This window comes from Bufo gargarizans, chromosome 6 (assembly GCF_014858855.1).
Source record: "Bufo gargarizans isolate SCDJY-AF-19 chromosome 6, ASM1485885v1, whole genome shotgun sequence".
In the NCBI taxonomy this organism is placed as follows: domain Eukaryota; kingdom Metazoa; phylum Chordata; class Amphibia; order Anura; family Bufonidae; genus Bufo; species Bufo gargarizans.
Genome location: NC_058085.1, coordinates 189,372,000 through 189,399,168, shown reverse-complemented (window position 1 = coordinate 189,399,168; position 27,169 = coordinate 189,372,000). Strand labels below are relative to the sequence as shown.

The 27,169-nt window shown below is 44.6% G+C and overlaps 1 protein-coding gene across 1 annotated transcript in view; it reads right to left on the bottom strand.

Annotated features, from left to right (window-relative positions):
* The window catches only part of CDHR1 (cadherin related family member 1), a 181,057-nt gene extending 155,850 nt beyond the window's left edge, over nucleotides 1-25,207 (bottom strand). The window contains exons 1-2 of the mRNA XM_044300029.1: nucleotides 25,144-25,207; nucleotides 24,202-24,297 (exon numbers count right to left, since the gene is read on the bottom strand). Of these exons, the coding sequence (XP_044155964.1) occupies nucleotides 24,202-24,297; nucleotides 25,144-25,207 (160 nt within the window). The remainder of the gene's footprint in view (nucleotides 1-24,201; nucleotides 24,298-25,143) is intronic.
* Between the last annotated feature and the right edge of the window lie 1,962 nt (nucleotides 25,208-27,169).

Below are 27,169 nucleotides of genomic sequence, written 5' to 3'. Positions count from 1 at the left end.
TTTCTTGGTTACAGCCACCAAGTCTCCCTTTGATCTGTGGGTGACACTGACTGGGACATTAAAGAGCATCAAGCCCCTGTACTCCATGTTAGGCTCAAAAGAACTATTTGTTAAATTGGCTCCATACCTAGCATGGAAGGGGCAACTCAACCTAATGCTCATTGGTCTATGGCCATGAAACATGTATGAAAACAGTGCTTAGGTGGTACCACACTCCCATGCAGCTCAGCATTATGTGCAGTAAATGTAGAGAATGGATAGGCGGCACTCACCACTGTATAATAAACAAAGTCCTTTATTTCCTCCAAGGATAAAAGTAACAAGTCCCGGGGCAAGACAGCTCACACACAGTGTACAAAAATGGCGATGGCCGTTTCGCACAACACACACTTCTTCAGGCCACTGACGTCAGCACGCATATACATGCTCTACTAAGTCTCTACGCAGGGTCGCCATGAAGTTCAAAGACATAACCCTCCCCCTGACTCGATGTATGCTGAACATTATACATAAAAATAAATGCATTACAAAAAAAATAAAAAATAAAAGGAATACACTTAACCCCTTAGTGAACAAGCACATTTTTTAAAAATTGCATTCCAAGAGCTAGAACTTTTTTGTTTTTTCATAAATGTACTTGTATGAGGTCTTATTTTTTGCAGGACAAGTTATAGATTTTAATGCACAATTTTAAGTACATGTAATGATTGATTAAAGCCAGCCGTTTAGCTAAAACCCCCTTTGTTTACGTCAGTAAAAACACATATGGGTGGTCACTAAGGGGTTAACTCATTTTATCATTAAGCCCTAAAGGGCCCATAGATCCAGTGCGTAGAATCCACATTGCTTCTCTTTGTAACAGGAGGCGATGTCTATCTCTCCCCCTGTGGTGGACATGATACTAACTCAATACCTGCAAAACTAAGAGATCTAAAGTCCCCGCCATGTTAATTTCTTATGTGATCAATCAATCTGGGGCATCCTTTTCCTGACCTGATTAATTTGACATGTTCTCTAAATCTTTCATACATACTTCTGATTTCCCAATGTAAAAATGTCCACATTGGCATAACACTACATATACTACAAATATACTAATACATCTAATAAAACTGGTCACCTTGTGTTAAATCCCTCCAAAATTAAGAGCTTTACCTTGTAAATTGTACTGGCAGAAAGAACAATTGCCACCACTAAAATTGCTCTTAGGTCTCCTTTCTTGTAACCAATTACTACTCCTTTTCTCCACATAGTGACTCCTCACTAATCTATCTTTTATAGTGTGACTTCTTCATCAGGCCTCTGTACTCCATGTTAGGCTCAAAAGGACAATTTGTTAAATCGGCTCCATACCTAGCATGAAGGGGGAGCTCGACCTAATGCTAATTGGTCTATGGCCATGAAACATGTATGAAACAGTGCTGAGGTGGTACCACACTCCCATGCAGCTCAGCATTATATATCCGGGGACTTCTCATCTATGTTAGAGACAGTGTGGAGACAGGGGAGAAGTACTGCATATCTTATGGTCTTGGCTTAACTTAAAAACTGTAAGGTTCTTGGTCTTTGCATTTATCTCTAAAGCAGTCGGGACAGTGATTTCACCAAATCCAGCCTTAGGTTTGTTTTTTATAGAGCTTCATAGCATTATTATATCAGCGGGCACTATTGCAGCGCATGTGTTTTTAGCAACAAAAATCGCCATAGCCAGAAATTGGAAGAGCTGTACTATCCCGACACTAGGTGATATTTTATGCTCAGTAAACACCATGGTCTCATATGAATGATGGTGCTGAAGGATCCCAATATGAAGAGATTTGTTAGTGAAAGGGCCTCATAGAGATCACTGATCCTGGCCGTCATTTATTGAGGAGCATCCTTGCATGCTGTTTTGTACCATTCTGCCTTAATTTGATAATTCAGATTTATCTGTACATTGACTTATGCTGTATACCTCGGCACACAGGTATTGTTCTTTGTTATCTGTTCTTTTATTTTAAAAATCGAATAAAAACTTATTGAAATGAATTTGCTACACTAAGGGGCCATTCAAATTGCGTATTTTGCAGACAGTTTGGCATAGGTTCTTTGCCAAAAATCTGCCATGCAGCTGCTTCGAATCCACCTCTTATTGTTTTCAATTGGAGGCTATGCTAGTCTTCATGTCACGGTTTACAGCCACGACCTCATCAAGAAAGGACTTTTTCGTGTGGAATACATGCCAAATTCTGCCAGGAAAATATATTGTGTGAACACTCCTTAGGACTCATGCTATGCCCATGCTGTGGACCGCAAATTGCAGTCTACAATGCACAGGCACCTACCGCGTGCCCGCTGTCTGCGGACACAGACCCATTCACTTGAATAGGGTCCACGATTGACATCCGATGGTCCGCACTGCAAAAAAGTTGTGTATGCACTACTATTTTGCAATGAGGAGACACAGACAGAAAACCCATGGAAGAACTCTGAAGCACTCTGGGCTTCCGATCCATGCCTCTGTTCCGCACCACGGGCCACAATATGACCACGGACCTGCTACTATCATGTACATGAGGCCTTAGACTGAGTTTTCTGATGAAGTTGTTTGAGCCAAAACCAGGAGTGGATTAAAAAAGAAGAGAGATAGTATCTGTCCTCTATACTTTATGATCCACAGCTGAGTTTGGCTTTAAAGGGAACTGTAACCTGGATTTTGGGTATAGAGCTGAGGACATGGGCTGCTAGATCGCCGCTAGCACATCCAATATATCTAGTCCCCATAGCTCTCTGTGCTTTTATTGTGTAAAAAAACAAAACGATTTTCCGTCTGTTAGTTAGGTGCAAATAATATAGTTCATACATCTGTTAGTTAGGTGCGCATCATATACCAATTTAATGCGTGAAGTACAGCTGCACTGCATACGCGACAGGGAAAATCATATAGTTAATCTGTCTGTTTAGTTAGCTCAGAGGGTGACCTCAAAGAATGATCAGAGCATCAAATATGTGAGATGGTCCTCTTCGTGGTGCTGCTGGGGTTGGTGAAGCTCCTGTTGCAGGGAAAGGATGTGGTCGATCTGTGCCAGCTACACGCCCAAATGAAAAACCTTCCTCGGGTGCATGTAGGCGACAGAACGTTCAGCATTATTTTGTATTCCAGAATACTGGTGTACGAATGGTGAGGCCAGAACAAGTAGTAGATTGGGTGGCTGATAGTGCCTCTAGTTCCTTCACATTGTCTCCCACCTGGTCCCCTGCTGAGTTGGCACCTGCAGCCCATGGGCATCTGTCTTTCACCTCACCCCCTGCACATCAGCCAAGCAGTCTGAGCCCCAAGTCATGCAGCAGTCTTTTATGCTTTTTGATGACTCTGTTGGCAGGGTTTCCGAGGGCTGTCCACATAGCCCTGCTTCAGAAGTGGAAGAGAGTGAGTGTACTGATGCCCAACCACTTATGTTTCAGAATGTGGACATGGGAGGACCACCGCAGCACATCTCTGCTGATGATGAAACACAGGTGCCAACTGCTGCAGCTTTCTGCAGTTTGCAGACCGGCAAGGAGGGCAGGGCTGAAGACTGGGTAGAAGATGATGTGGAGGATGATGAGGTCCTAGACCCCACATGGAATCAAGGTCATACGAGTGAAGTGTGCAGTTCAGAGGAAGAGGGAGCAGTGTCTGTCTCCTAGCCAGTACGCCTGATACTACACCAAAGCCAGCTCCAAGGAGTACCTTGGCGTGGCAGTTCTTCAGACAATGTGCTGACGACAAAACGCGAGTGGTTTGCATGCTGTGCAATCAGAGCCTGAAGCGAGGCATAAATATTCTAAACCTAAGCACCACCTGCATGACCAGGCAACTAAATGCAAAGCACGAGCTGCAGTGGAGTTAACACCTCAAAAACCACAAACGATCTCAGGCTCCTCCTGGTCCCTCTCGGTCTCTTCCTTCTGCTCTGGAGTGACAGGGGCACCTGCCACTCCACAAAGAGAGGATGTCCGCCACCTCGTCCGTCAACGTCACCAAGCATCTTCACAATGTCCCATGGAAGTGTTCAGCTATCCATCTCCCAAACACTGAGAGAAAGAGGAAGCACCCCCCTACCCATCCGCGATCCCTGGCCCTGAATGACAGCATTTTAAAATTCCTGGCCTTTGAAATGCTGTCATTCCATCTGGTGGAGAAGGAGACTTTTAAAAACTAATGGCAGTGGCTTTTCCAGGCGAGCCATCCCCACCCTGCACAACCAAGTGGCGGACAAAATTAGATGTGCACTGCGTAACGCCATATGTGTCAAGGTCCACATAACCACCAATACGTGGACCAGTAAGCACCGGCAGGGACGTTATATCTGCCTAACTGCACACTGGGTAAATGCAGAGGCGGCTGGGCATGAGGCCGATAGCAGTTTGGCGCATGTCGTTCCGCCAATGATAATTGCAGGACGTTTCTCTTTGCTTCCTGTTGCCTCCTACTCTGCTTCATCCTCTACCGCCTGCTCATCTGGTCAGCGTAACACTTTCATCACCAACTTCAGCACAGCCAGGGGGAAATGACAGCATGCTGTTTTGAAACTCATCTGTTTGGGGGGAAAAACCCACACCGCGCAGGAGCTGAGGACGGGCATGGAACAGCATGGAACAACAGACCAATCAGTGGCTGGTGCCACTGAGCCTCAAACCTGGCCTGGTGGTGTGCGATAATGGGCGGAATCTCGTAGCAACTCTTGGCTTAGCCGATTTGACGCAAAATCCTTGCCTGGTGTATGTGCTGAATTTGGTGGTGCAGAGGTTCCTGAAAAATGACCACGATATGTCAGAGCTGCTGCAGAAAGTGCGGTCCGTCTGTGCGTGCAGCATAACTTTGGCCTTCCCGCTCACCCTCTCATATGCAACATGCCCACAAGGTGGAACTGCACCTTGCACATGCTGGAGAGACTATGCGAGCAGCAGCAGGCGATAGAGGAGTTTTAGTTGCAGCTCGCTCTGAGGAACAGCACCACTTCACCACCAACGAGTGGGCCTCCATGCAGGACATGTGTGCCGTGTTGCGCTGTTTCAAGTACTCCACCAACATGACGCAGTCCTCAGCGTTACTATCCCACTTCTATGTCTCCTCGAAAAAACGCTTTGGGCAATGATGGAAGAGGATGTGGCACAGGAGGAAGAGGGATCATTTCCACAGTTATTAGGCCAGTCATTCATAAGTGGCTCAGGGGGGTTCCTGCACCAACAGAGGCTAGGTACACAATTGTCCAGCCAGGGCATAGTTCTGGAAGAGGAGGAGGATGAGGAGGAACTGTGTTCACAGCAGGGCATCCAAAGCAGGTCATGGGTATCACTGGAGCGTGGTTGGGGGGATACAGAGGACACAGACGATACACCTCCCACAGATGACAGCTTGTTGTTGCCTCTAGGCAGTCTGGCACACATGAGCGACTACAAGCTGCAGTGCCCGCGCAACGACCACTGATTTGCCCACATTATAACCAGTGCTGATTACTGGATCCCCGCTATAAGGACAATGTGCCACCCTTAATTCCGTCACTGGAGCGTGATCAGAAGATGCACAAGGTAGACACTCTGGTAGGCACGCTGCTGGTAGACACGCTGCTGATGGCATTCCCACCTGACAGCGGGGGCACAGTGGAAGAACAAGGCAAAGGCAGAGGAGGAGGAAGTCGCCAACGCAGCTGGGGCACCTGCCAGGACCTCAGAAGGGAGGGTCAGCACGCCACAACAACCAGCACGACCAGCTGATATAGAACGTCTTAGCAGGAGGCAGCATTTCAGCAACATGGTGGAACAGTACGTGTGCACATGCCTACACGTACTGACTGATGGGTCTGCCCCATTCAACTTCTGGGTCTCCAAATTGGGCACATGGCCTGAGCTTGCCCTTTACGCCTTGGAGGTGCTGGCCTACACTGCAGCCAGTGTATTGTCCGAACATGTGTTCAGCACAGCGGGGGGGGGGGGGGGGGGGCTGATCACAGACAAGCGCAGCCTCCTGTCCACAGCCAATGTGGACAAGCTCACATTCATTAAAATGAACCAGGCATGGATCCCACAGGACTTGTCCGTACCTTGTGCAGAATAAACAAGTATACCGGCCGCACCCAGCCATTGTTATGCTCCAGTGCACTTTCTCATTGTTTTCTTTTTTATATTTCCCAATGTTTTGGGGTCTTCCCAAATTTATAATAAAAAAAAATAGTATTTGCTACCTCCTCCTCCACCACCGCTTCCACCTACACTGCCACATCCACCGCCTCCTCAACCTCCTACTCCACTTTGACCTCTATTCTATGTTATTTTGATTTTGATTCATTTCTATATCCACATTTGTTTGCATGGCAATTGTCCTGCTCTTACCCCTATTTTTCTTCCTCTTGCAGCCCTTTAGCCCTTTCTATGACTTTTTTAGAGCCATTTTAGTACCCCAAAGTTCCAGTCACCATTGATTTCAATGGGGTTCAGGTTTGGGGTCAAGTTCGGGTCCCCGAACCCGAACTTTGCGGCGAAGTTCAGCCGAACCCGGTGAACTTGAACTTACAGGTGTTTGCTCAACCCTATAGATCACTCAAAAAACAGACAAAGTAGGGAAAAAATTTAATTGTGACATTTTTTCACTGGCATATGCTGGTGGGAGGTAGGTTACACCAGAAACCAAAATCAGCACAGCTAACAATGAATCATATTGAAAGATAATGTTGGTATACAAAACCTCTTGTTTATATAGAAAATATATAATTACATCCAAGAATAAATATGTAGTTATAATCTAATTTACAATGCCCAGTCCCACTGACAGAAAAATTTAATAATTGAGAAATGTAAGTGGAAATAATATCCTGCGTGGAGTATACTGTTGTAGGAGAGTCTGGTGTCTTTGAACGCTCCAGCAATGTTTTGAGGGAATTCCTTCCTTTGTCAAGCCTTCCCCTATCCAATGTCAGAAAATTTTCCTCTAAAACAATTTTGCATATTGATGTTATAATTCAATTGAATTGATTGCTGCTGTAGTTCTGTTCAATTGAGTTCTTCGCAAGAGCCCATGGAAACAGACTATGGACAATAAAGATTAGTTCCATCACATTTGTTGTTGTGGTGTTGCTCTTTTTTTATTCAAGGAAACAAATTAACACATAAGGAAACATCCATCCATACCAGTGATGAGAGATTGTGGAGGTGTCAGCAGCATGAGGAGGCCACAGAGTAGCACGACAACAAGAGATTGTGGAGGTAGCAGAAGCATGAGGAGGCCACAGAGTGGCATGACGAAAAAGTGTCGGGGTGTCAGCAGCATGAGGAGCCCAGAGTATCACAATGAAGAGAGATTGTGGAGGTGTCAGCAGCATGAGGAGGCCACAGAGTAGCACACAACGAGAGAATGTGGAGGTGTCAGCAGCATGAGGAGGCCAAGTTCATACAAGATTCAAACCATAACTACCAACCCTTGGTCTCTTTGTCAGGGAAAACATCACAAGTTTCCAGTCATCATGGATGGGTAGGAGGGCATCCTGTGGTGTACGGAGATGGAGAGGGTCTTCGGATTCCCCCCGTACTATACGGACGTCTCAGATTTGAACTCCTGCGTCCGACAGAAGCTCCTGGGAAGGTCATGGAGTGTCCCGGTCATCCGGCATCTATTCGCCCCGCTGAAGGATTATTTTGAAAGTGCGTAGAAACCTCATGGGGCCCCCACGCTGCAGATTTATCTTGAAGACACCGGATTTTATAATATTGCATTATTATATAAAGAAAAAAAAAATGAAGCCCCTTCGTCACCCGGCTCCCAAGTGCGATCAGCTACATCATCATTATCGAGTAATGTCTGCACGTCACATATGTCCTCCTCAACTGTCTCTGGGTCAGGAGCCTGACCGCTAGCAACACCAGATCCCATGCCACTCTCCTCATCACTACTTGCCCGCCTAGTGGAAGAAAGGGCATAGGCAGGTTTAGGACAGGTGAGGGCACAAGGCCTGTTCCCAGGCCATGCCAACTAAGGGTTGTGTCTGGCGAACTCGCCGACTGTTGGCTGGGGGTGTCTGATGTCACTTGGGATGACCGAGTTAACCAATCAAGAACTGCTGGGTTTCTGGTCAAGACACGACCGCTAGATGACACCGGGAGCTCAGGCCTCTCGCTGCGACTCCTGCTGCCACGCCCCCTTACATCTGCTGCAACCTCTGCCTGCACCAGAAATATTTAGGCCTCTGCCACTCCTCTGTGCATTGCCTGGCACTTCTCTGTCTGACATACTTTTAGCTGAATATATATATTTTTTGTACTGAAATAGGCCACTAAACGCTTTCCTCACAAATAACTGCAACAGTGAAGTGCGTATATATTTTTCTTTCTGTATTGAAATAGGCCACTAAACGCTTCAAACACATATAACTGCAGAAGTAAACTGAGAATATACTTGTATTTCTGTACTGAAATAGGCCACTAAACGCTTTCACCACAAATAACTGCAACAGTGAAGTGCGTATATATTTTTCTTTTTGTACTGAAATAGGCCACTAAACGCTTTCAACACATATAACAGCAGAAGTGAACTGAGAATACCGTATTTTTCGCCCTATAAGACGCACCGGCCCATAAGACGGTTTTAGAGGAGGACAAAAAGGAAAACATATTTTTAATTAGATCTCAGGTCAGACCCCAATGTGAACGACCCCCAATCAGACCTCAGATAAGAGCCCCCATTGCCTTATAGCAGCCTCCATTGCCTCTCATATTAGCCCCCATTGCCTCAGATCAGCCCCCAGCAGCCCAATATTGCCTCAGATCAGCCTCCAGCAGCCCCATATTACCTCAGATTACCCCCCAGCAGCCCCATAGTGCCCCAGATAATCCCCCATCAGCCCCATATTACTTCAGATTACACCCCCTGGAGCCCCATATTGCCTCAGATTACCCCCCAGCAGCCATATATTGCCTCATATTACCCCCTAGCAGCCCCATATTGCCTCAGATTACCACCCCAGCCGCCGCATATTGCCTCAGATTACCCCCCAGCAGCCTCATATTGCCTCAAATTACCTGCCCAGAAGCCCCATATTACCTCAGATCAGCCCCACATTGCCTCATGTTATATAAAATAAAAAACCCACTTACCTCTCCTGCTCCTGGCCGCCTCCGCTCCTTACTGCACACAATCTTCTTCCTCCTGCTGTTGACTGTGCTGTGAACTGCTGCACACATCGTGAAGTCACAGAGCGCCCTCACGCTGTGCGCAGCCGCTGTGCACAATCGACAGCTGAGGACCAGGAAGAGGTGAGTAGAGAGCCTTCACTGCTTCCTGGTCCTCCAACACAAATAAGCGCTTCCATAATGGAAGCACTCATTAGTATTCGCCCTATAAAACGCAGGGACATTTCCCCCCCAAAAAATGCATCTTATAGGGCAAAAAATACTGTATATTTTTTTGTAATAGGCCAATAAACGCTTTTACCGCAAATAACTGCAACAGTGAACTGCATATATATTTTTCTTTTAGTACTGAAATACGTCATTAAACTCTTTTACCACAAATAACTGCAACAGTGAACTGCATATATATTTTCTTTTTCTGCTGAAAAAACATTGGCAAACGCTTTCACCACATATAACTGCAGAAGTGAACTGTGTATGTTTCTATAGCTACTAAACTAGTACATGGATTGCAGGATAAAACTTACCAGGAAAGATTAAGGCCTCTTTCACACGAGTGTGTCCGGATAAGGTCTGGATGCGTTGCGGCAAACCAGCGCGAGTAGGTACCCAATTGCAGCGCGAGTAGGTACCCAAAGTCAGTTTAGACTGCGATTGCGTTCCGTTGTTCAGTTTTTATCACGCGGGTGCAATGCGTTTTGCACGCGCGTGATAAAAAACTGAATGTGGTACCCAGACCCGAACTTCTTCACAGAAGTTCAGGTTTGGGTTCAAGGTTGTGTAGATTGTACTATTTCCCCTTATAACATGGTTATAAGGGAAAATAATAGCATTCTGAATAAAGAATATATAGTACAATAGGACTGGAGGGGTTAAAAAATAATTTAACTCACCTTAATCCACTTGTTCGCACAGCCAGCATCTCTTCTGTTTTCATTGTTTAGAAATAGGACCTTTGATGACGTCACTGCGCTTTTACCATGGTGATGGATCATGTAACGGACCATGTGATGAATCGCAGTGACGTCATCAAAGGTCCTTTTCCTCACAGATGAAGACAGAAGAGATGGTGGCTGTGCAAACAAGTGGATTAGGTGAGTTAAATTATTTTTTATTTTTTTTAAACCCATCCAGCCCTATTGTTCTATGCATTCTATATTAAGAATGCTATAATTTTCCCTTATAACCATGTTATAAGGGAAAATAATAATGATCGGGTCTCCATCCCGATCGTCTCCTAGCAACCGTGCGTGAAAATCGCACCGCATCCGCACTTGCTTGCGGATGCTTGCGATTTTCACGCAGCCCCATTCACTTCTATGGGGCCTGCGTTGTGTGAAAAACGCACAAAAGTGATGCGTGAAAATCACCGCTCATGTGCACAGCCCCATAGAAATGAATGGGTCCGGATTCAGTGCGGTTGCAATGCGTTCACTTCACACATTGCACCCACACAGAAAACTTGCCGGTGTGAAAGGGGCCTAAAGGACCTTAACATGTATAGCTTGGAAGAAAGACGAGACAGAGGGGATATGATAGAAACTTTTATATACATAAAGGGAATCAACAAGGTAAAAGAGGAGAGAATATTTTAAAGAGGAAAAACTGTTACAAGAGGACATAGTTTTAAATTAGAGGGGCAAAGGTTTAAAAGTAATATCAGGAAGTATTACTTTACTGAGAGAGTAGTGGATGCACGGAATAACCTTCCTGCAGAAGTGGTAGCTGCAACTACAGTGAAGGAGTTTAAGCATGCATGGGATAGGCATAAGGCCATCCTTCATATAAGATAGGGCCAAGGGCTATTCATAGTGTTCAGTATATAGGGCTGACTAGATGGGCCAAATGGTTCTTATCTGCCGACACATTCTATGTTTCTATGTATATATTTTTCTTTTTGTAATGAAATATGCCACTAAACCCTTTCAACAAATAAAGGCTGCAGAAGTGAACTGCCCATATATTTTTCTTTTTGTATTGAAATACAGCACTAAACCCTTTCACCACATATAACTGCAGAAGTGAACTGAGAATATATTTTTTCTTTTTCCACAGATATAAGCCATTAAAGGCTTTTCAACATGGCACTTGCACCCCAAGAACAAATTGCTGGAATGACAGAGCTGTATAATGGCTATTTGGATCCCCAAATAATATTTCCCTGCACTTGTAAATGGCTTTTCAAGCACTGTCCCTATGACCTTCTGACGTCTCTCCCTGCACTAAGATGCTGAGAAATGATTACTCTCTATCCTTTCCCTGCACTTCTAAATCATTTTTGCTGGGGTTTTTTTTGTCACAATTAGGTTTTTCCTATTGTTGTCCCTAGTGCCTTCTCACGTCTGTCCCTGTACTCCGAACGCTGGAAAATGTCTGAATCCAAGATGGACGCTGTATTTATAGGGCTGTGACATCACAGGGCTGGCTGCTGATTGGCTGCATGAATGGGTCATCCCGCCTAACTAGAGTTCCTCGCCCCATGTCCTCACACAATTTGCTCATCTCTACTACATTTAATAGAAATACATTTAGTAAAAATACAATATGTCAGATCGTAAATTAAATTCCTTTAGGTGACCGGGTGATCCAGTGGAATTCTCTCACCCGAACTTTGTATGTATAGTCTCCACCTCTTCTTGGTTTAGACACTCATTCACATGCACATACTTGCAAGGAGGACAAATCTCCATTATGTTAATCCCTAAAGTAGCGTGAAATAGCTTATTTAGTCCTGGTTCCTGTACCTAATGCATCGTTAATATGTTCTGAAATCCTTTTGCGGAGAGAGCAGATGGTTGAGCCTGCATATTGTTTATTACATATTCCACATTTTATAACATAAATAATATTATCAGAACCACCATTCAAAAAAGTGTTAATCGGAAATCTTTCACTAGTGAAACAGGCAGATATCTCTCGGGTAGTCAAATCATATTTACAGGTGTTACATCTGGGTTTTCCACATTTGCTGAAACCTGTCGTCCTCAGCCAAGTAGATGCTTCATCTCCACCCAGTATTTGTGTATTATACAGACTAGGGGAAATCATATTGCCCAATATAGTTGCCACAAAATTAACTCTAGGGACTAGAATATTGTGTAGTTGATTATCACCATATAGCATGGGAAGATTTTTTTCACTATATAGACCACTGGATGGGGGCAACAACACATGGACCTTATTAAGGCTACTTTCACACTTGCGTTCAGAGCGGATCCGTCTGCCTGCTGAGCGGAGCGGAGGCCAAACGCCGCCAGACTGATGCATTCTGAGCGGATCTGCATCCACTCAGAATGCATTAGGGCTGGACGGAAGCGTTCGGGGCTGCGTGTGAGAGCCTTTGAACGGAACTCACAAGCGGAGCCCCGAACGCTAGTGTGAAAGTAGCCTAAGTCACTCCCAGGACATCTAGCTGCTGGATATTAGCTGGTGGTCATAGACTCTACTGTGTATATGCATGGTAGCTGATAATAAGGCCTTGGCTACAATGCGACTTTCTGTAGTCTGTAGGAAGGAGCAAGGGTCCGTCGTGGACAGAAGGTATGTGTCACCAAGGTTCCTGGCCTCAGTGGAGTAAGAGCCAGTTTTCATGTGTCAGCAGCAGATGCTGTTTGACACCAAACTATTTAGTATAGCTATATAGCTGATCCGGGACGGCTCTTACTGGGAGTAGTCAAAATGCTGGGTGAGTGATTACTCCCCACGTTCCAGGCCGGGTCTTGACTGGCCTATAAAAAACCCAGCCGGCAGTGTCAGCTGGGTGTGATTACCTCTTTATTTGAAAGAGGAGCTCTGGCAATCGCTGGATTGGGATCTGAGCCGTGTGCTAGGCTAGAGGCCTGAGTTTGGGAGGTCTGCTCTGTCCTGAGCAATATCGATAGGGTGTGATCTAACACCTAGGATAACAGGTGACTGTGTTGCTGTATGAACTGTCTAGGTGTGAACGAACACCAAAACTGCAAATGGACTATCGTACTGTTTTGTTGCCATAAGTGTGAATAAAACACTAATGTTTTTTTGAGTTACTAGCTGATCTTTGCCTCTATACTGCATCCGCTTGTCCTGTCTACCAGAGTGAATCCCCACAATTGGTGGAGGATGTGGGCATTGCAGTGAGGCTGGCGTGAAGGCCGAAATATTTTTGTTTTTCCGGGCACGGTTGTATGTCCTACATCAAACCAACGAGAACACAACCCGTGTCCCTCGACAAAATGGAAGCTGTCGTGAAAGCCCTCATGGAGGCTAACCTGCAACAGTGGGAAGCCAATAAGCAGCAGCAGGAAACAAACCAGCTGCTGTTACAACATGTGATGGCTTTATAAGCAGCAGGAGCATCCCAGAGCATCCATGATGCCCGGAAAGTGGTCCATGAGGCAATCCCCAAGATGACCCCCCACAGACGACGTCAAGACCTATTTTGAGATCTTCAAGAAGGTAGCCGTGAGAGAAAAGCTACCCTGGGAGCAATGGGCTGAGGTCGTCGCTCTGTTCCTGGCGTCTGGACCCCAGCAGGTGTATTTTGACCGGACGATCAAGCGGCTGATTACCCAACAGTAAAGGATGAGATCCTGGCAAGACTGTGGGTGAATGTATTAGTCTGGTCCCAGCAGGTGCATCAGTGGGAGTTTAACCCGGCTGAGCCCGCAAGGCCCCAGTATTATACCCTATTATACCTGTTGCAAAAATGGCTGCAACCTGACGTGAACGAACACCAAAACTACAAATGGACTGTTTTGTTGCCATAAGTGTAACTAAAACACTGACTTTTTTTGAGTTGAAAACTGGTCTTTGCTTCTATACTGCGTCCACTTGTCCTGTCTACCAGAGTGAATCCCCACGAGTGTTACTGATGAAGTTTAACTCTTTAGTGACAACTGCAGAGCACAAGCTTGCCAACAACCTTTTGATTTCCTTTGGGCTGCAGCCAGTTAAAAATCAATCACTAGCACTAGAAAGAGTCAAAATGTAGTCCAGGCCTAAAGGCCCCCATACTCATACACATTAGTGTATTGTCAGCCGAACCCATCAAGAAAGGTTTGGCCAACAGTCTGATATGTATGAGGAGCTCCTGACTTCCCCAACAGATGATATCAGGGGGGCAATGACTGGGCAAAGTTAATATTTTTACTGGCCCTTTTGCTCTCCCAGGAGATAAAACCTCCCCAGAAGTGTCTGGTTACATGTACCGTATATGTACGGGGGAGCCGGGAAAGATTGCGTTTGGCTGAATGCCCACAACAGATATTGAATGTGTATGGCCACCTTAAGACCATGTTCTTCACAGACAAAAGAACACAGGCTTTTTCGTGCAGACATTGCTTTCTGTTGAAGCACCTCTTTAGGCCATCCTACCAGCAGCTTTCACTGCTAAACTGCTTCTTTACTGCCGCACATTGGTGTCATCTTAGACCACTCTTCTTCTAGTCATCTCTCACCCTCTCTCCCCTTCCCTTAGTCCCAGCCATACATAACTGCACAGTATATATGCAATTGTGAGCATGCAGTTACAAGTCGAAATATTTAAACATCTGACCTACAGTTTTCCACATACATATAGAATATAGAATAAAATCTTGAACTAAATCAATACATAAAAAAATAAAATAAAAGGTCACCATCTCACAGTGTAAACGGTTAATGGTATCAACATTTGCCAGAGGTGCAAACATTTTCTCTCATAGCTGTCAGTGGTTATGAATTTATTAACGTCTTCTGAGATTTTTTATTCTATATTTGGTGTTGCGCTATAGGTAACACATTCACACAGGAATCACCTGTAAATAAAACCTGCCACTTTTGCTTTTTTATAGTCAAACGTTATTTGAATTTGTTTCTGGGAAAGATAGGCAAGAACTAATGTTGATCGAGCACCAAAGTGCTCGGGTGCTCGACTAGAACACTTTGGGATGTTCGGTTGCTCTACAGAGCACCAGAGCACAATGGAAGAAAATGGGAGAACCAGAGCATTAAACCAGGCACCCCCTGCTCTGAAGAGGGCAGGGTGTCTGGTTCACAGTAAAAGGTCAGAAATTGATAGAAACACCACTGAAATGGTTCGGAAAAAGCATGGGGAGGATGTCTGGATGCATCTTGGACTCCCAGGTCGCTGCTGGGAATGATGTTGTCCAAGTAGTACGCCACTTTTACAGACTGACAATAATACGCACCAAACCGAAGATAAAATCTAATTTAGAGAAAAAAATTGTTGGAAACAATATTAAATTACAAGGAAGAGGCACTCCAATACAACCTGTATATATTACATAAAGGAGGGCCTAATTTACATTGTGGTACAATTGTTCAGGTAGTGAATAGGTAAAGCCTATACGCTAAGTGAAAGGGCTGCCAAAAATTACAAGGAACCGGCACTCCAATACACCCTTTATTATACATAAAGGGGGGGGGGGCATCATACACACCCTTATTATGATTGAAGGCCTGCTGGTGACCCTTAAAAACATTAGGAGCAAGGGCCTGCCGGAGACCCTCTAAAACATTAGGGGCGAGGGTCTGCTGCTGATCTGACCATCTAAAACATTAGGGGTGAGGGTCTGCTGCTGAGCTGACCCTCTAAAACATTTGGGAGCGAGTGCCTGCTGCTGACCTGACCATAAAAAACATTAGGGGTGAGGGCCTGCTGCTGATCTGACCATCTAAAACATTTTGGGCGAGGGCCTGCTGGTGACCCTCTAAAACATTAGGGGTGAGGGCCTGCTGCTGAGCTGACCCTCTAAAACATTAGGAGCGAGTGCAGCCTAATAAGCATGTTGATATGATGGAGGAGGAGGAGAAAAGGAAGATTGAACCATATACCCTTTTTTGTGGTGGAAGGGGTGCATGGGAATACAGTGTATTCAATACACCATAAAAGCCACATTTAAAGTGCCTTTATGTTCAGCCGCTTTCCTCTGGTGGAGTACAGAAGTCAGGGACAATCTAGGCCTTGTTCATTTTGATAAGAGCCAACCTGTCAGCATTTTCAGTTGACCGGCGGATGCGCTTATCGGTTATTATGACCCCAGCAGCACTAAATACCCACTCTGACAAAACGCTGGCGGCAGGGCAGGCCATCGCTTCCAAGGCATAAAGCGCCAGTTCATGCCACGTGTCCAGCTTGGACACCCAATAGTTGTAAGACACAGGGATCACTGAAGACGCTGACAGGGTCTGCTACGTACTCCTTCACCATCTTCCAAAACTTTTCCCTCCTTGTGACACTAGGCCTCGCATCAAGGTGAGGGTGCTAGCGGGTTGTCATGAAACTGTCCCAGGCCTTGGAGAGTGGTGTCCTGCCTCTGTTGGAACTGCTGTGTGTTCCCCTGGTCTCCCCTCCTCGGTTGCATAAGGAACTACGTACTCTGCCAGTCAGCTTTGTCAGCTGGAGATTTTTGGAGCAATTTTTCCACAAGCACCTTATGGTATTGCACCATTTTGCTAGTCCTCTCCACCACAGGAGTGAGAGATGATTAGTTATCTTTGTAGCAGGGGTTGAGAAGGGTGAACAACCAGTAATCGGTGTTGGCCAAAATGCGTATAACTCGAAGGTCACAGGAAAGGCAGCATAACATAAAGTCAGAAACTTCAATAATCCGCAGCACTCGCCAGTAGTTGGTGAAAAATTGTAATTTGGAAAGTCTTGTCTGTTGGGACTCTGTCACACATGGCTGACTTTGTGTTATAAAAAAGAAAAACTCAGAGATTGGCAGCACTACTCATCCCACATACTTGGGTACGGACCAGTAAACAGGCTTCAAGCCGGATGTTGCACGCAGATAGGGATCCTGGCTGACTCTTCCAGAAACTTTTTAAAAAACGCAGCACTCGCCAGTAGTTGGTGAAAAATTGTGATTTATTCACTCAGACAGCTAGATTACAGCGACGTTTCGACCTTGGTTGATCTTTATCAAACAATGCTTGATTGCTTGATAAAGACCAATCAAGGTCGAAACGTCGCTGTAATATAGCTGTGTAAGTGAATAAATCACCATTTTTCACCAACTACTGGCGAGTGCTGCGGTTTTTTGAAGTTTCTGGAAGAGTTGGGACCCCCAGCCAGGATCCCTATCTGCGTGCAACATCCAGCTTAAAGCCTGTTTACTGGTCCGTACCCAAGTATGTGGGATGAGCAGTGCTGCAAATCTCTGAGTTTTTCTTTTTTATAACACAAAGTCAGCCACCTGTGCTAGAGTCCCAACAGACAAGACTTTGCTGTCCTCATCAGGAGGATGACTCTCAATCTCCTCATCCTCTTTGGCCCATCCATGCTGAACAAATGGAATAAACCTTCTATGGGTACTACCCTCTGTAGATGAGGCAACTGTCTCCTGCTCCTCCTCATCATCATCCAATTCGCACTGAGAAGACGAACTGAGGGTGGTCTGGCTATCACCTTGTGTACTGTCTTCCCCCATTTCTACCTCTTCCACATGCAAAGCGTCTGCCTTCATTGTGAGCACCGAGCGTTTCAGTAGACACAGAAGAGGGATGGCTGTGCTGATAATAGCGGCATCGCCGCTCACCATCCTTGTTGATTCCTCACAGAGGTCAGACATCCATGCCCACTCGTCGCTTGTGAAGAGCGGAAGCTGACTGGAAAGGTGACAACCATGTTGCAGCTAGTATTTCACTACAGCCCTCTTCTGCTCACAAAGCCTAGCCAACATGTGGAACGTGGAGTTCCAGCGCATGCTCACGTCGCACAACAGTCGGTGAGCTGGCAATTGCAAGCACTGCTACAGCGTTGCCAGACCGGCGGCAGCTGTAGATGACTTTTGGAAATGGGCACACACACGGCGCATCTTTTCCAGTAGCTCAGGCAAATTGGGGTAGGTTTTGAGAAACCTCTGAACCACTAAGTTGAACACTTGGGCTAGGCATGGTATGTGTGTGAGCTTGCCGAGCTCCAAAGCAGCCACCAAGTTACGGTCTTTATCAGACACAACCATTCCTGGTTGTAGGTTGAGTGGCAAGAGCCACAGCTCAGTCTGGTCCCTTATACCCTGCCACAGTTCTGCGGAAATTAGCAAATTAGTTTCAGCGCGGCCTGTTGCTGCTTCCCCACTGCAGTGCTAGACTTCCAGCTACTGACTGATGGCTGACTGGTGCTGCAAGAGGAGAATTTAGAGGTGGAATTGGAGGAGGAGGTGGAAGAGGAGAAGGAGGGGGGGGGGGGTTGCAGCCACCAGGCTGCGGAAAAGCCTCAGTGTCCACAAGCCTAAGGCCTCATGCACACAAACGTTGTTTTGGTCCGCATCCAAGCTGCAAATACTTAAAAATTTACTTAAATGGGTCCACAAAAGATGCGGACAGCACTCCGTGTGCTGTCCACATCTTTTGCTCCGTATAGGCAGTTATATTAACTCCGCGTTTTGCGGATCTGCAATTAGCAGACCGCAAAACACACAACGGTCGTGTGCATGAGGCCTAAATGGCAACATTTCCAGGGCCAGCAATTTGGAAAGGTGCACATTTAGTGCTATGGCCTGTGGGTGGGTGGCTGGCTATTTGCGCTTTCGTTCAAAAGCCTGGGGCATGGACTTCTGTATGCTGCGCTGGGACACAGACGTGGATATGTTAGCTGATGGTCCTTGCGAAGCTCCAGGTGCAGGGCGGGAGGCATCCGGGCCTGAGTCTTGGACAGGGGATTGGCCAGCACCTAACACAGGGGAAGAGGAGGCAGTGGTGTGACCCGCAGACACTAATTGTGGACCCAGGCATTCGGCCCACCTATTAGAGTGCTTTGATGCCATGTGGCAGATCATGCTGGTGGTGGTGAGGTTGCTAGTGTTCACACCCCTGCTCATTTTGGTACGGCACATGTTGCAAATGACAATTCTTTTATCATCTGCACTTTCCTCAAAAAAGCGCCAGACTGCGGAACACCTACCCCTTGGCAAGGGAGATTGCCGCAAGGGAGTTCTCAAAGGAACAGTTGCGGGCCTGTTTGGTGTGGCCCGCCTTCTCCCTTTTGCCACCCCACTGCCTCTTTCAGCCTGGTGCTGCGGATCCCTCCCCCTTTGTACTGCTGTCCTCGCTCGGCATGCCACCTTCCCAGGTTGGGTCAGTGATTTCATCGTCCTCCTCTTCCAGTTCCTCACTCTGGTCATCCTCCTGACTTGTTGACCTAACAAAAACCTCACTTATTGACAACTGTGTCTCATCCTCATCATCAATCTCTTGAGACACTAATTGCCATAGACTTGATGGCAACTGTGTCTCATTATCATCATCCACCTCGTGAAACACTAATTTCTGTTCCCCACCGTCATCTTCTTCTGAGTGTGGATGCTCAAGGGTTTGGGAATCAGTGCACAAGATCTCTTCATGTCCCTCTTCAAGCGGGCTTTGGCAATAGGCCCAAATCAAGGAATGGCGATAAAAAATTGCTCCTTGGAAGATCCGAGTGTGGTATCACTTTTTTGCCAAGACTCTCCATGGTGGAAGGAAGGAGGATCAGGGTGAGGATTTTGTTGACCAGACTCTTGGCTATCGAAACTGGACTTTGTGGAAGACAGGGTGGTGCTTAAGCGACTGGAAGCATTATCTGCTGCAATCCAACCGACCACCTGGTCACACTGGTGTGACTTTGAGAGTGGTGTCCTGTGCCGCCCCTGCAAACTGAGACATGAATCTAGGTATTGTGGATGAGTGTGTTTCTTCTGCTCTGGCAGCAGGCACAGTTTCACCGTGCCCAGGGCCACGGCCTCTTCGTGCACCATCAGCAGCACGGCCACTTCCCCGTCTCTTACTGCTCGCCTTGAGCATATTAAATGGTATATATGCTTGCAAGTATGTCACATGTACAGTAGCGCAGGTTTTCTAAGTGTATGCGCAAATTAATTACATTGAATGTCACAGATATTTAGTATGCGAAAATGTTATACAGAGGATGTAGCGCAGGTAATGTTGCTGTCACCAGCAGCTAAGAAAAAATTACACTGAATGTCACAGATATTTAGGAATGCGCAAATGTTATACAGGAGATGTAGCGCAGGTAATGTCGCTGTCACCAGCGGCTAAGAATAAATTGCACTGAATGTCACAGATATTTAGGATGCGCAAACGTTATACAGGAGATGTAGCACAGATAATGTCGCTGTCAGCAGTGACCAAACAATTGCGCTGAATGTCACAGATATTTAGTATGCGTAAATGTAACACAACAGATGTAGCGGAGGTTGTGTCACTGTCAGCAGCGGCCAAATAATTGCATGCAATTTAGCGCAGGTTGCGCTAATAATATATATTGCAGCCACATAAAACAATAGTCCTTAAAAGGACTTTTGGGTGTCTAACACCTTTCAACACTAAACCCGACCTAAAAAAAAACTATTCCTGTCCCTACACTATCTGTCCCTTCTGCTGCAGCTCGCCCTGACTAAGACTGAGCCAGGCCACATGTCATCGGGTGCTATATAGCACCCGATGACGCATTCTGGCCAGCCAATCACTGTAATGCCAGTAACCAACATGGCTATGACATTACAATGAGTGCCAGTACTTCCACACACGTTTATTGACTGCATATCAGCCAACAAAATCATCGGGAGGAGACTTGAGCATTGCACTCAAGCACACGCGGTGTTTGTCCGAACACCGCGATGTGCCGAGAATCGCGATGCTCGGGTCAAAATGGTGTTCAACCAATATGTTTGACAATACAACTCCAACAGGAATTTTCACCAGGGTAACTCACTTTGTTCATTGGCAATGGCAAATTTATCTTCTAATGCAGCGGTCCCCAATCGCCGGGCCGCGGCCCAGGCCCAAGCCCTGGAAGATAGTTTGCCGGGCTGCAGACGAGAAAAGAGCGCAGATGCCAGGCGCATGCACTCCCGATGCACACATCAGGCCAGAGTTAGTGGAGAAGGAAGGAGGGAATCCCTCCCTCCCATGACGCAGCCGCAGCAGAGCCCAATACAATGAGCGGGCTCTGAGGTGCTGCACCACTGCCACCAATAAATGTGTGTCTAATATTAAAGTAGGAGGAGGGACGGGGGAGGGTTTACTGATGCGCCGTCTAAGCTTGTGCTTAGCGAACGGCAGCCTCCTCCTCCTTCTGATTCTTGTGTTCTCCAGTCTCCAGCCATTAGTGCTCTGAAAAGCGCAGGTACCCATACACTGTCCCATACACTGCAAGATTATTAGCTTGCCTCAAAATAAAGGCATGCAAAACACATGAACCAGGCAGCCAGCAAGATTTGGGGTTAATGTGACTCATTAACCGCAATGTTGCCATCAGCCTTAATTTGAGAAGATGGGGTCACCTATTATTAATCTGAGGTATGGTAGATAGTGCTATTACATTAGTACCCCCATGTACCTCACATTAAAAGTAAGTGGCCCCCATGCACCTTATCAAATAATGGGCAACATTGAGTTAACCATTAATGTGAGGTACACATGAAGAGGTTACTTACTATTAATGTGAGGCACATGCAGGTCTAAATTGATACAACAATGTATCAATGCACCACTCTTAACCAGGGAGAATGAGCTCCTCCCTGGCTAAGAGCGGTGCGCTCTGATTGGATGCACTCACAGCCATGGAGAAGAGAACCACCCCCAGCGAAACTGCGAGTCTCCGCCTAGAATAACGAGTCGGCTCATTATAATATAAAGCGCCGAAATCAACGCGGCCAACAGCGGACGATTCTTTGGGGAAAAAAATATGTGCCATGTCATCAGTGGGGGCCACCCTATAAGGTAAGACTATAATTAGACTAGGTCTAAACTCTATAAATCTTTAGACTAAGTCTTAGTTCATTTTGTCTACATTTTGGACACAATTAGTAAATTATTTTCTATATTTTCATGCCTGACATTTATTGAAGCATACCTCCAATTATTAAATATTTTTTTCTCTAAATGAATAGTGCATATAAATATAAGAAACTTTGCAATATATTGTATTAAAGAAAAAGTGTTCTATCTTATTTTATCAGGGTGCTTGGCAATTTCCTGTTTTTAACATTAAAGTCTGTAGAGAGAGGAGGGGGAGGAGCAGGCTGCAGGATGAGAGACACACAAACTGCAGTTTCTTAGCTCTGCTACGCTCTATCACTGTTGAGAATGAGGTAGTAAATCACTTAAGGTGTATTTACATGTGCTGACTGAGCAGGCAATTACTGGGATAGAATTGCTGCCCAAAAACAATGATTGATGTGTCCGCAGAAGGCAGGGTTCACATCTCAGCTGTGAACTCTGGCAGTCTGTTCTCACGGAAGAACAGACTGCTGGAGTTCACCGTATCCGGCATAACCGGATACCACCGTGTAGCCCTGGATCCCCAATCACTGTAATGGGATCTGGCGGTAATCCATCCTCTTTCCGCCATATGCAAAAAATGTTGTATGTAGAATTTCTTGTCCGGCTGAAAGCGGGCATGTACGCTGGATACAGTGACTGGATTAGAGTGCTAGAGTTTATAACCCAGATGTGAATCCAGGCTAAGCAGTTATTTCCCCCCATGAATGAGCTATTTGCTCATTCATCAGGCGATCTACAACACCTTTACATGGGCAGATTATCGGGAATGAGCGTTTATACTGACGTTCATTCCCACTAATCAACCTGACAATTGCCACATGTAAATGTGCCCTTACTAGCTGGCAACAATCTCCTCATCCCACCTCTTCTCTCCATCAATTGTGTGCGAGGCTGGAGACGCAGATGGGTGCTATTGGTGATAAGAGGCTGAGTAAAGGGAAATGTTACAATGGCATTTCACTAGTGTCATTGTGCAGTGCGCTTATTTGTTGGCTACTTGTGGGTGTAAATTTGTGCTAATGTGCTTGTATTTCTCCTCAGTTGAGTATTGCATGAGTTAATGTTCCCTTGGTCTTGTGTCTGCATCTGTTTGACTAATGAGTTTTTTAGTCTGCTATATATTTTCAGATTTGTTACCTTGCTATGGATTTTCCTGACTTCTGTGTCCTGTCCCTGGCTGTGCAACATTGATTCTGTTGGATCTTTGCACGTTCTGTCTGTGTTTGGATTCTGTGATGTCTCTTCTATGGATTTTGCTTGTGTGTGTTTGTATTATATCCTATTCCAGCTGTCGTCTGATCTGCCTTGCCAAGTTTCTGTGTCTCAACCTTCTACGTCTGAACGGTTTCCTAGAGTTTTGTGCCTGTTCTGTCTTAGTTTCTGCTCATGTATCTATATGTCTGAACTGTGTCCTGAAGTCGGTTTCATCAGTTTTGCATGTACTCTGCCTGTTTGTCCACAGTCTCGGTCTGTTCTTGTTTTGCCTTGGATTCACTTATGTTCTGCCTTTACGTCCTTGCCTGGTCCTTTCTCTGATCGTACCCATGCTTTTGATGCCCTGCAATTTTGGTTCTGACCCAGTGTGTCAGCTGTCTATATTGGGACTATCCCTAGAGGTAGCAGCTTGGTGGCTTCCCTGCAGCGAAGTCCAGATTCCTGTATAGGGGTTTAAGAGTGAATACCAAGGTTCCACCAGGATAATTCCTTCAGGTCCAGCACAAAGTCAAATGGGTTAGTTGGCACAGTGATTCCACAACCATTTTCCATAACAGGAAGATAGAAGAAAGCAACTTGAGAAACCCACAAGGAAGCATCATTCTTAAAGAAGATATATTCACCTGTGCTATTCATTTATGAAGACTTGTTCATAACTGGAGGGACACTTTAAGCAGTTACTTTACAACAGTGAGGAAATAAATTAATATCAGTGCAAAGTGTGATGGCTGCAGTTGAACTGGCTAGTAATGATTCACTAAGAATTTGGCTTGAGGTTTCTAGATAAAGTAATTTATAAGAATGAAATTTACATTTTATGTTTTTATAAATATTAGCTATTAAAATGTTTTCTCATCTAAACGATTTATTTTCAGGATTGGCCATGACTGCGGGACAGTTGTAGGTTCCTGCTCTGGGACCCTCACCTAATGGGAGTCCCATGACTACTGTTTGAAATTATGTGCAATGGAGAGATATAAAGCACATTACAGCAGCACATTTACAGTAACACATGTTGTCAATTGGTTTCACTTTAGATGACGATGAAGAAAACAGTTAAAACACTGCACTGACCAACTGGTGTGTCTTCAGAAAGGTTCAAGAGTGCCATGTTCCCATTGTTGCTTCCAGGTCCATTGTCAAAAAAGTAGGGGGCATAATTGGTTTGCACTGCAGAATACAGAAATGTACATTATCCACCTAAAAGTCTCTCAAGATGCCATCACTACTAGCACATTATAAAGAAAGGTCAGAAGATTATATTGTGGTTTCCAAACTGGATTCTCATAGCTCTTTAAAATTAGGGCTTCTCCTTGATAATATTGATGCTCCTCTATCTATCTATCTATCTATCTATCTATCTATCTATCTATCTATCTATCTATCTATCTAAAACAACAGTACACAACATAGCCAAGCCAAAGTGCATTACACCTATCACCCTATTCAAACAGCTATAATTACATTTTAGCCTGTGTGGAAACCAGTATATGGGACCAGAAAACCTATAATGTGTTAAATTCCAAAGCATGATTTCACGTTAAACATTAATTAACATTAACATTTTTTCTTAACACTTTGTGTGTATAATTTCTTTGCAGTTGAAAATGATAAACCTCTCATGTGCCATTCTGAAACTATTATGAGATAGCACTAAGCAAATGGCACAATCAGTCTGAAAGACAAATCCAACATCAAAATGTTAAAAACAGTTGTTGTTTTGTTCTGTCGATACACTGATATCTTGTGTAATCATCAGGTGCTGAAAGTATTTTCTATAGTTGCCCTAAAGACTTATTACAGACTTATTTGGTCAGCAATACATTACATACTGACTATGAATAATTTTCCTATAAAGCCAATTTGAAAATAGCTTGACCCGTAGAATAGCCCCCCTTAATTCTAACAGCTAAATCCCCATCCGTGTGCTGGGTCGATAAAGATGGATTAGCTTTCTTGCTCTGTGAGCGTCTTTGCTTTTCTTTTACATGTTAAAAATAAGGTGATTTTACTAACCTGCTAGGCAAATATGAAGCAGAGACAAAAGAGAAGATGTTGTAAAGTCCCAGACATACTTCATCGCCAAGTGCAGATCTGTCACTTTCTTTCCTTGTGGTTTGCTATAATTTTATTTTAAAGAGCTGTAGTAGTTGGTGCCATCCAGGACAATGTAAGGGCTCTCTATGCCACGGGAGGTAACAGATGCTAAGATGCTAATCCGATGACACATCTTATTTTTCTCCTGCCTACTATCTAATTAGACCTATTAACTTGCGAAGAGCTGCGGGAATTCTTTTCTTTTTTTTCTTTTTTTTCTTTTTTTGTATGTGTGTGCGTTAAAGCAAAGAAACTGCCCAATTGTGAGTTAGTTTTCTGATTTAACAATTGGTGTATTAATAAAATATGAATTGTACATCTTCGACTAGTTGATAAAAAAAAAGGGGGAATATGAATAGTTCCACTAAAATGTTCTTTTCAATTGATTTTAAGAGTTAGTCCAATGATATAAAAGGGTATCATTTCTTTCAATTCTGTTTTTAGATTAAAGATTTAATAAGGGTAGTGAAAGACCATTTTCACACAATTTCATATTTATTTTCAAATACCCAGACATGAAAATACATTTAAATACATTTTAGTATGTGTTTTTTGATGCAGCGAAGACTATGATTTTTATTTAGTTTTTACTTATTCATTTTTGCTTTGGGGAAAGGGGGGTGATTTGAACTTTTATATATTTTTTTATTTATTATTATTATTTTAACTTTTTTTTTATGTCACATCAGCTTTCATATTCTGTAAAAAAAATCACTTTTTGGGCAATATACAACATCTGGATTAGTCAGTGTGCAATTTAAGTTAGAAATACAGCCATAATTTTCTGGATTTTTAAAAACACACATTTTTTTCCAAAATACACAATTTTACAGCCTATGCAGCATCAGCACGTGTGAAATTCAAGGGTTATATATTGCTGTCATAGTCAGTTATTAAACAAACACCCGTTTTGGGAAAAAAAAGTTTATTTTGCAGCCTTTGGTGCATATGTCATTGTGAGATACAGACTTTACATAAAGTAGTTCTAGTCAGTTATTTGAAATGCAGCCATTTTGGGCACAAATCTTTAATTGCGGCCTAGTGTGGGTCAGGGCGTGTGAGATGCACCCTTTATATACAGGGGTTATATTCTTCTATTAATAAAACACCCTTTTTTGGGCAAAATACACAATTTTTCTGCCCTTGCAGCATCAAGACGTTTGAAATTCCAGGGTTATATACTGCTGTCATATTTAGTTATTAAACAAACACCCGTTTGGGGAAATAAAGTTTATTTTGCAGCCTTTGCTGCATATGTCATTGTGAGATACACCATTTATAAACAGGGGTTTATTCAGTTATTTGAAATACAGCCATTTTGGGCACAAATCTTTAATTGCGGCGTTGTATGGGTCAGGGCGTGTGAGACACACCCTTTAAATACAGGGGTTATATTCATTTATTTCAAATACAGCCATTTTGGGCACAAATCTTTAATTGCAGCCTAGTATGGGTCAGGGCGTGTGAGATACAGCCTTTATTTACAGGAGTTATATTCAGTTATTTGAAATACAGCCATTTTTGGCACAAAGCTTTAGTTGCAGCCCAGTGTGGGTCAGGGCGTGTGAGATACACCCTTTATATACAAGGGTTATATTCTTCTATTAACGAAACACCCTTTTTTGGGCAAAATGCACCCTTTATATACAGGGGTTATATTCTTCTATTAATAAAACACCCTTTTTTGGGCAAAATACACAATTTTTCTGCCCTTGCAGCATCAAGATGTTTATAATTCCTGGCTTATATACTGCTGTCCAGGGGCGTAGCTATAGGCTCATTGGCCCTGGTGCAAGAATTCAATTTGGGCCCCCCCCCCACCCTCAATACCATTTCCTAACACCACCAGACCCCTGCACGCCCACCGTGCCCATATTGCTGATGATATAGCTGCCGCTTGTGCTGGAATCAGTCTATTGCCGAATGCACACGGCCGTGAACGGTC